The sequence below is a fragment of the Barbus barbus genome (genome assembly GCF_936440315.1).
Source record: "Barbus barbus genome assembly, chromosome: 5".
Classification (NCBI taxonomy): Eukaryota; Metazoa; Chordata; class Actinopteri; order Cypriniformes; family Cyprinidae; genus Barbus; species Barbus barbus.
The window spans coordinates 30,895,450-30,905,215 of record NC_136733.1 but is presented as its reverse complement, the minus strand read 5'-3'; the positions used below and the strand labels follow the sequence as shown (position 1 = coordinate 30,905,215).

Sequence of the window (9,766 nt, the reverse complement as noted above, 5' to 3'; positions counted from 1 at the left end):
AGGGTCTTATCTAGTGAAACAATCATTTTCTTTTTACATACTTTTTAACCACAAATGCTCGTTTTGCATTAGCTCTGTTTTGTGCATCCATGACTTCATGCATTGTGTAATCACGTTGGAAACGTCACGAACGGTTAGTTCTTTGTCTCGCCGGTGGGGTGAAAGGTAGGGTGAAAAACTCCACCTAATTTTATCCTCCAACTTCAAAATCATCCAACATGGTTGTTTAACCTTTTTTTTGTAAAGTTGTTGTCACAGAGCTGCCCTCTGTTCCCTCTGCCTAGCCCTTTTGGTATTAAGACATGAACACATACTTGGGTTTTAAAAACTCTTTATTTACCTTGGAGAGATGGATTATACACGCACCCATATTTCCACACCTGCAACTAGACTGTAGTGTTCAGACTGGCCACCTGAACACTAAAACCACTGGACACTTAAGTATTTCTTATAAACTGTTGGCTATTACCTGGATCAGCATATATAGTGGTGGCCATCTTGAACTGAGTAAAAGACCCAAAAGGACTTTTTATACCTTTGCTGTGTTGCATCATGGGGAGTGGGAGATACCAAGTATGAGTGGAATGGGTTGGAAACTGTTTTATGAGTTCTTGCATTTGACTTTCTATAGTTATTGCTGAATTGAAGTATGGTATATTGTGCTATTGATATTGGTGAATTGAAGGAAATCGTGTTACTTGATTTTTAATCCTTTTTCATGTGATATTACTTCATATTACTTTCATGTTATATTACGGCTTCTGAGAAATGGTTGAACCCATGTGTCTGATTGAATCATTGTTATACCTGATCCAAGGTTATTTTCTTTTTGTTTTTTGTACTTTGAAGTTGGATTATGTTGTTTTCTTAAGGAATTTCCACCTTTGGAATTTTTTTCATGTTTTTGCACCTGTGAGCACTCTGCACTTTATTGGCTCGGGAAAAACTAAATAAAAAGATAAACTGACATTTAATGTCCTCCATTCATTGTTTGAAGAACTCAAGACGGTACCCCTATTGAATGTTGAGTTGTAAAGACTTTCTTTTGCACATTTGCTTCGTAAACACTGGGTCGCTACTTCCGCCTACATCACACGTGTGTGATTATGTAATGCCTGAGGTTGAGCTAGTGCAAGACGAACATTTGTGGTTAAAAAGTATGTAAATTTGTATTTTTCTTGACCGATCATTTCACTAGATAAGACACTTATTCTTAGGCTGGGAGCGTGTAGAGCCCTTTGAAGCTGCACTGAAACTGCAATTTGGACCTTCAACACGTTGATCCCCATTGAAGTCCACTATATGGAGAAAAATCCTGGAATGTTTTCCTCAAAAACCTTAATTTATTTTCCGACTGAAGAAAGACGTGAACATCTTGGATGACATAGAGGTGAGTAAATTATCAGGAAACTTTAATTCTGGAGGCAAACTTCTCCTTTAAGCTGATACATTTGAAACAGTGAATTGTTAGAAGAAGACCAGGAATATATTGATCAGAAAGAGAGAGAGACTTTATTAAACCCCATGGGGAATTTTGTCAGTATATAGGAAGACATTTACTGAAAAGTGGTGTTGAATTTATGTGTAATTATGACAGCGGTTCCTCTACTGATAAAGACTGATTTTTTTTATTTTATTTTTTTATTAGTGCTGAATTAGAGCAAATTTGCAGGTAGAATGTGCTCGAGTGTCATAGTGATAAGTTGTAGGAGTAGGTTGCTGTAGGATGAGTCATCAGAGCTGGAAGATTTGATCAAAGCATTTCTCGCAGAGGATTTTCCCAGCATAGTGGTACATAGATGAAGAGAGATCACCCAGAGGACTGCTGCAACCATTACACTAAAACACACACACAGAGCGACAGCTTTACTCATCACACTGCGGCACATCTTGATTCTCAAAGAAAATAAAAAGTTCCAAGGCTGTAAAACATTAAGTCAATTAATTGGCAGATGTGGTCAAAAAGTACATTTTTGGGTACACATTTTGGGCCTTGCTTCCAAGCATAGGCATGCTTTTCCACCTGCTATTAACATGCGTCTCTTGAAATTTTCTTCTAGACCATTGAAAAGGTCAAATGCACAAGTAAAATGTTTAGGTTACAACAGGTCCTGTCTCTGAAAAAAAGAGAAAAAATCAGCAGTGACTGATTTGATTTGATTATTATATTCAAAGTGTATTAGCATGTGTACATTATATTTAAAAAATATATTTTATTTTTATTCTAACAGGTAATATTTTGAAAAGGAGCTCTCAGAACAAAAACCTAAAACTAATAAGAAAAAACAACATTCTGCTGAAAACAAACAGAAATGAAAAACAACAGCATCTGTCTAGTACTGCTTGTTATTCTATTGATTTTTGAGTAATATTTTGAAGAATGTTGGTATCCAAACAGTTGATAGCCATTGACTTCCATACTATTTTTTTTCCACACTATGGAAACTATTGAAACAGTGGGCTACCATCAACTGTTTGGTTGCCAACGTTGAGCACTGACCACCTGTTATCAGATCACCAAAAACCTTGATACCAAGTGGAAATATAAGACAAGATTCGGATTAAAACAATTCGGTGGAAGGGTGAGACACTGACTTCTGAGCCTGAGTACCGAGGAAGAAAAGATTTAAAAAGTAAACCTTAAAACAATCCGGATGGCAGCAAATGGCAGGAATGTTGATGGAGATTTTCTAATTTCCATCTATGGGCAGCTTGCAGAAGGAACACATGGTTTTACCTTTGACACTGCAAAGAGAGACATACACGGATACACACATATTATTAAGAATGGAACTGTCTTAAATACTAATGCCTGTAAACTTCATTGTAAAAAATAAATGAAGGTATTTAGTAAAACAGACAGGTCACACTTAATTTTACAGTGTTGATATTTCTGTGTTTGCACAACTGAATTTAGCTAATAAACTATATACTTACTGTTAATATTTTAACTTTAATTACATATTTTAATGTTATTGCTATAAAAATTAAAGCAAAATGTCATAACCCCTACTCAAAGAAGTCCAGACATCATATCTAAATAAATGTGTTTTATAAGCAACTTACTTTAATTCAGCTTGACTGTTCAGTCTGTGGTTCTCTTCCAGGACTACCACACAGGGTTCTTCAGTCGTTTCTGTAGTTGATGACTCTGTAGTTGGAGTTTCCAGAGCAGATACTAGTGAAAGTTCCCCATGTTCACTTGTAGACTGGTTTTCTGCTTGTCTGGGTTGAAGTGGAGCCTGTACTACAGGTGCATGTGCTATTGAGACTTGTTCAACTGTATCATCTTCTTTATTCTCTGTAGGCAGTGTACCTGAAGGCTTTGCTGGGTTCTCATGTAGGGTTTTGACGGTTTTCTCCTGAAGCACTCCAGTGGATTGTGTTTGATCTGTTGAAGCTCCATCTACAGGTGTCTTCCTTGTTCCCTCTACAGGAGTCTCTGTGTGTGTCTTCAGTGATTCCTCTGCAGGTTTCTCTACTATGTTCTTTACAGGAACATCTGTAGTTGTCTTCAATTGTTCCTCTACAGGTTTAACTATATTGTCCACTACGTCAGTTTTAGGAGTGTCTGCATGTGTCTTCAATGGTTCCTCTATAGGTTTCTCCACTACATCCAATTTAGGAACGTCTGCATGCGTCTTCAATGGTTTCTCCACATGTTTAGCTATAGGTTTCTCCATTATGTCCTTTACAGAAACATCTGAATGTGTCTTCAATGGTTCCTCTGCAGGTATGGCGATAGGTTTTTCCACTATGTCCTTTACAGAAGCATCTGCTGGTGTCTTCAGTGGTTGCTCTGTGGCTTTGACTATGGATGTCTCCACTGCTTTCTCTACATGTGCTCTCCTGGAGTCCTCAAGGACAGTATGTGCACAGTGTGGCAGTGCAAAAATATTTTTGGCCACGATAACCTTTCTAGTTTATTTTCGTCGTCACTTTGTATGTTAGGGGTGGAGTATTTCAATTAACGGCGGCAGGAAGGAGTAACGTTATATAAGGAAGTCAGTCTTACCCAGGAATATTGCGTCATCAGTAAGGTTGCATGTGAGAGGGACTTCGAAGTGGAAAGACGGCCGCTTCTGGAACTGTTGCTTTCAGCGAACGATATCTGGTGCGTCGCGGAGGTCAACGTGACTTTTTAAGCTTTGCACGTCAAGATTATCTGGTTTTAAGGCTGTTCTGAAGACAGGTTCTGGCTGCTCATTCACCTGTCCTGTTGTCTGATGGAACCTAAACTCACTCTCCAGCTTACCTCATGACTGTGAACTGGGTCAGTATCTCTAAGCGCCATTATACATACTCATTTACTCAGTACATATACACGCACTAGCATAACATTCATTCCCGCACGTTCAGTGTGTTTTTCTTTTGTTTCTTTTTTTTTATGATTGTAAAGTGTGGTTTGATGTTATTTCTTAATTGGGAAATGAACAAAATGCTTATTTAATATTTCTTTTTTTTTTTCTTTTTCCTTTCCCAATGGACAATTTATGAATGATTGTCGACGTGAATCTGCCACTGGGGGAAACATGAATAGTGACGCAATTACTACACGGATTTCGCACTTGAATTCACCCAAAGTGATATATATTTTGTTTTTTGTGTATTTTTGATTATTTTGTTTTCTCTTGTTCCTTGTTTTTCAAACATGGTTTTTTTCCCAAGGACATTGAGGAATAAATTTTCCCTTTGTGAAACAGTTTTTCTTTGACTATTTTTGTGTTTTTTTTTTTTTTTTTTAATATTGTAACCGGTGGTTTCTGTTTATTTTTGACTATCTTGGGTAATTAAATTTTGTCAGGATAAATCTTGGCTGGCGCCCGAAAAAACTGTTTTTTTTTTTTTCTTCTTTCAGACTTTATGCTAGGGTGACCACCACCGTTACAACTGGAACACATTCAGAATAATTATGAAGCATCTGATTGTCTTTAATGACGTCTTAAATGTTGATATTGCAGTCCAGTATTGTTAGAAATGAAGGATTTCTGCTTCAGCTGTTCTGACTTGCATTTGAGGAAATTAAAGGATAAAAGGTTTTATCCAGTACAGAGAGATGTACCAAACCTTTTGGCCAGATTGGACCCACTCTTGACTGGTGTGTTTTCTGTTGAGTTCAGGGGCCTGAGGGAGAGCAGATGGTTATGAGCAGAAGTTATTAAATGGAAGTGAATGCAGAAACATTGAACACAGAAATCACACACAAAGAAAATAAGAAAAGCTCTTTCTCAAACTTTTTTAAGGCTGACGTGACATAAGAGCTTTGAATGGGTGTGGACGAGTCCAGGCTGGAGAAGGTGGTAGCACTCTCTGCACATGGCATGATGGAGGAAGATGCCGAATGGCTCTCAGGTGATGACACATTTTTAGGTTTTACTAGCTTTACTGGTTTACTGTTAAAGAGTAAAAAGTGAAATAAATTGAGAGTTCAAGCAAACATGAGAAAGACCGTGGCTGGTTGATGCTACCGCTCTCAGCCAGCAGATGACAGTGAAAACCTGCATTTACCCTGCTTTCACATCTGACTGTGTGTCCTGAACATTTTGAGATCTGTTGATCCAGCTTCCATCTTGTTTCAAATGGGTTCGAACTTTTGTCGCCTGGAATACGGCTTCCCTGTTAACAACTACAATCACAAAAAACACCGGTTAGTGTATTTTGTATACAAATGTATATTTTGTGTGTGTGCGTTTGTACCACTGGACATGGCAAGATCCTCTTTTTCAGGCAGGCCTATATTAGAAATACGTGAAAGCTGAAGTCAGATATACAGTGGTGGCCAAAATTATTAGAACACTAATGTTTTCACCAGTTGAAAATGGTTTTAAGTCAGTTAATTTGTATCTTTTGCTGTAATGTGTCAGTAGGAAATATCAGTTTACATTTCCAAACACAAATTTTGCCATTAATTGTAGTAATGCAGTGAGATTTTGTTTGCACAAGGAGTCTGACAACAGCCAGTGCTCCACACAGAGATCAGGGGCCTCATTTATAAAATGTTGCGCAGAAACCATCTTAAAATTGATCTTACGATCATCTCTCAAATATCTGTACGGGTGATTCATAAAATGAACTTATAAGTTGAGAAAACTCAAATCTACTGAAGCTGGTTGCCTTAATTTTAAGTTGGCTCACCTTTTTGTTTTTTTTTTTTTTTGTTTTTTGTTTTTTACAGTGTTAGTGTAGAAAAATGCAGCACAGCCAAAAAATGTTCTCAGTATGTGTGTGTTATCTAGCATGCCATCTAGAACAGAAACTCTGGTGCTGAAACACAATAAAATGTGCAGTGAATATTTATTTTTTCTGCATTGTCTTCATGCACTGTTTGAAATTGCACTTGACATAGTAATTGCATTGTGTTGAGATGCATTAGTCCTTTAGCGCTTAAGAGGTGAAGTATGGGATCAGATTCCCGCCTAAAGTATTGCGGTCACGGATAAAAAAATAATAAGCGTAAATCAAAAATTTAAAAATAGGTGTAAAATAATACCGCACAAAATCGAAAAACAAATGCAAAGTTTTTCAGAATAGCAAACAACGCGGTCACGTATCGAAAAATAATAAGCGTGAATCAAAAATGTAAACACATGAAAAAATATATTGCACAAAACTGAAACATGAATTCAAAGTTTTCCAAATCGCAAACAAAATCAGGTCTCCCGCTCATATTTTTATTTTTTGTGTGCTTCCGGTCTTTTCCCCTTCGCTCTTATTTCCATGTTCTGCGCTTGCGTTTCCAAATGTTGCGGTTAGAGTTTCATGTAAATCAGGGCGGGCTTCAGCGTCACCATTGGTCCACCATTGGTTGATTGACACCTGCTCCTCTAGCCAATCAGCCGAAGGGGAGTTGACGTCACTCCAATGCGACTCGTGGCTGCTTTGGCAGGTGTGTGTGAAGATGGATAACCAGCGTCAGCAGGCAAATGCTGGACAATCTCAGGTAATTAGCCATAAATATTTTGTTAGTGAGTGACAGATATATTCCCTTTGTGTGCTATGATATTTTCTGCAAGCTCTATGTAGTCCGAGTAGGCCGATATCTAGCCCGTTAACACGTATCTTGTTAACGTTAGTTTGGTTTAGTAAGCAATCTTTTATATTTTAGGCAGTATTTAAGTTTTTGGCTGTATATCTAAAAATGCATGATTTTTCTAGCTGTAACGGTGTAGCCTCGAGATCAGAGCTTGACCATCTGTTCCATGAAGATTATTATGGTTTTATGCATTGATGCTAACTCACTGGGACGGCTAACGTTGTTACCTTATGCAGGGACTTTTCCAGGATAGTGCAAAGAAATCAGTATCAAATGATCTATCGTCATCAAATCAATAAAGCAATTCCAATAGCTTTGAGATGTCTGGCTGGTAACTGTTTATATTAGATTATATTAGAAATAGAGGTCAGAACAAAACCAGAATAAGTATGCCAACTAAACACTTGAAATGTAGGCCTATATACAGTGCATTCATAAAGTAGTTGGACCCATTTTGCCCACATTTATGTTACAATCTTGAGTTGAAATTGTTCACATACATATTTAACCTCAGCAATATATGCTCACTGCCCTATTGTGATGAATTTATAATAGTTTTGAATAGTTTTTTAGCAAATGTAAAACCCTAAATAATATCACCTTAACATTAGTATTCAGACCTTTCAGTGTTACATATAGACAGCTGTCTGTCTTTCCTTGACCAGTTTATTCAATAATTTACCACTGGTAGACCACCGATCAGAACACCTGAAAGATATACAAGTTAAAATGACATAGTAAAGGGCTTTAATACTTAAATCAATGTGTTTTTATTTCATTTTAATAAATGTGCCAAAATGTGTGTTGTCATCGTGGTTCAAGTGTACTTTGTATGTTTTTTTTTTATTCCACAATGACAACATTATAAAGAGCGAAGCGTTCTGAATACTTTCTGAATGCACAATATAAAGGTTTTCTCATTATATTCGCATTAACTCTTAATGTTAACTTTGTGTTTAGCAGACCGAGTACCCGGATGTACTTAGTGCAGCACAGAGCCTCATCTCTGTGCTAACACAGACTCTTAATCAGAGTCCTGTAACGCCACGTCCACAAGTTCAAATGCAGGTTCAGGGGCAGCAGACAGCAGTACAAGAAAGACAGACAAATACCACCATTGATCAGGACATGGCCAGGTGCATGTTGCTGGCCATACAAAGCATGGATACCCGATCTAATAGTTCAAAGCTTTAATTTGCAGGCACTCTGTCATTTACATAGTCAAACCCCTACACTATTGAAGTTGACATTTTTAAGTTAAACAAACTTAAACATACATTTTTTATTACTATATACATACAAACAAACATTAATTTTGTAGAAAAAAAAATCTATTTTAAATTTTTTTCTTTTCCTTGTAGGGCCTTTCCTAGCATGTTCCGAAGACATGCAATCTGTGGAAAAAAAAGAATAAATGTAGCATCCAGAACACATACCAAGACTGCAAAAGCATTTAAACCTTATGATTTGAATGTATATCTTTTGGATACAAATTCTGAGACTACCCCTTCACCTGCACACGAACTCAAGCTTGTTCAAGCAGGGCTTGGCAAAAGGACTATCTCAATTGCAACAGACATGACGCATTCAGAGGTATGGTAGTGTGTTTGTTTTTTGTACAACTGGAAAAAGTACATTTATAGTAGAATAATAAGTACAGGTAATAGAAACAAATAGCATTTTCCAATAGTTTTCCAGCATACTGTGTGAAGCATTCCCGAAAATGGAGGGTTTGAGTGGAGGATGGATGCTTTACAAGGCTACTGGTGACTTTATATTTTCTTTATTACCACTTGAGTCAGTAAGTTTTGGGTTATAAAAACATATGTTAAATGTTGTCTTTGTTTATAGGGGGTTGCGGTGTAAGATGGCTAAACGTTATTCCTCCAGACTCTGAAGGTTACACTGGATCCCAAATCAAATCTGCCTCTGCATCTGGAAAGACAATGCTTTATGTAGTTCCTCTACAAGAGGAACTGGACCTTAATCCTCTCCCTAATGATGCCAGAGAATTCAAAAAAATGCCAAAGGCTACTTGCCAAATGTGCCACAAAAGCATGCCCCTGCAGGTTGTGGCTCTCCACATTCAGGTTTGCAAGTCAAATGATACAACATCTTCAAATGAAGAGGTAATGGATTAATGCTGTCTAATTTGCTGATTTCATGATTTGTTTTGGTGCATGTGTTTTGAATAAATGTTTAATTTTTAATTTAACATTCCATGTTGATTTTATAATAGATCTATTACTGTGTACAGACCTTCAAAGGATAACAAATGATTTTAGTGTATGTTTATGTCAGTAGATTGCTAATCACATATTTATGAAGAAGTACTTTGTATGATACAGTTTTAATTTTTGTTTTTGGAGCAGACAGAAGTTCAGTTCAACATTTCTTATCTCAACCTGTTGGGAGGTTTGCTGCTGCAGTATTTTTATATCTACCCTAAGATATTCTATTCTGAAATGTTTTAAAAGTGAGCCTCTGTTAAAGTGCAGTTTCTGTAGTTTATATCTGATTTAAAATAACTTGCATTTGCAGTTCACATTGCTCAAATCAAACTGCTTTGTTGTAGAGCTCTCCTTAACTGATTTTGCATTTCGTTTATAAGTTGCATGTTTTCCAAGAGAACCTTGGTGTAGACGTTTGCCACTATAGTAGAAGTTGGCCACTATAGTAGGTATTTGACAATGTTAATTACAATAATAAAAAAAACTTTTAAAAGTCATTGCT

The 9,766-nt window shown here is 36.9% G+C and overlaps 2 protein-coding genes across 5 annotated transcripts; one reads left to right on the top strand and one right to left on the bottom strand.

Moving 5' to 3' along the window:
- Window positions 1–1,491: 1,491 nt before the first annotated feature.
- On the bottom strand, window positions 1,492–4,336 carry LOC306869338 (uncharacterized protein). Of its 3 annotated transcripts, none has more exons than XR_013784163.1 (3): window positions 3,067–4,336; window positions 2,640–2,745; window positions 1,492–1,839 (listed from the first exon to the last, which is right to left on the bottom strand). XR_013784163.1 is itself a non-coding variant. In XM_079416047.1 (2 exons), the coding sequence occupies exons 1-2, from the start codon at window positions 3,681–3,683 to the stop codon at window positions 2,691–2,693; spliced, it is 672 nt and encodes a 223-aa protein (XP_079272173.1). In that variant the 5' UTR covers window positions 3,684–4,331; the 3' UTR covers window positions 1,492–2,690. The 3 variants fall into 3 exon arrangements, 1 of the variants encoding a protein (XP_079272173.1); XR_013784164.1 differs by having other exon boundaries at window positions 1,495–2,117; window positions 3,067–4,165; XM_079416047.1 differs by having other exon boundaries at window positions 1,492–2,745; window positions 3,067–4,331.
- Window positions 4,337–6,855: 2,519 nt separating this feature from the next.
- Window positions 6,856–9,760, top strand: LOC306869294 (uncharacterized protein). 2 transcript variants are annotated; one of them, XM_079415988.1, is made up of 5 exons: window positions 6,885–6,940; window positions 7,994–8,169; window positions 8,395–8,626; window positions 8,724–8,799; window positions 8,885–9,760. In XM_079415988.1, exons 1-5 carry the CDS (start codon window positions 6,899–6,901, stop codon window positions 9,172–9,174), a joined length of 816 nt encoding a protein of 271 aa, XP_079272114.1. In that variant the 5' UTR covers window positions 6,885–6,898; the 3' UTR covers window positions 9,175–9,760. The 2 variants fall into 2 exon arrangements, 1 of the variants encoding a protein (XP_079272114.1); XR_013784158.1 differs by lacking the exon at window positions 7,994–8,169 and having other exon boundaries at window positions 6,856–6,940.
- Window positions 9,761–9,766: the final 6 nt, after the last annotated feature.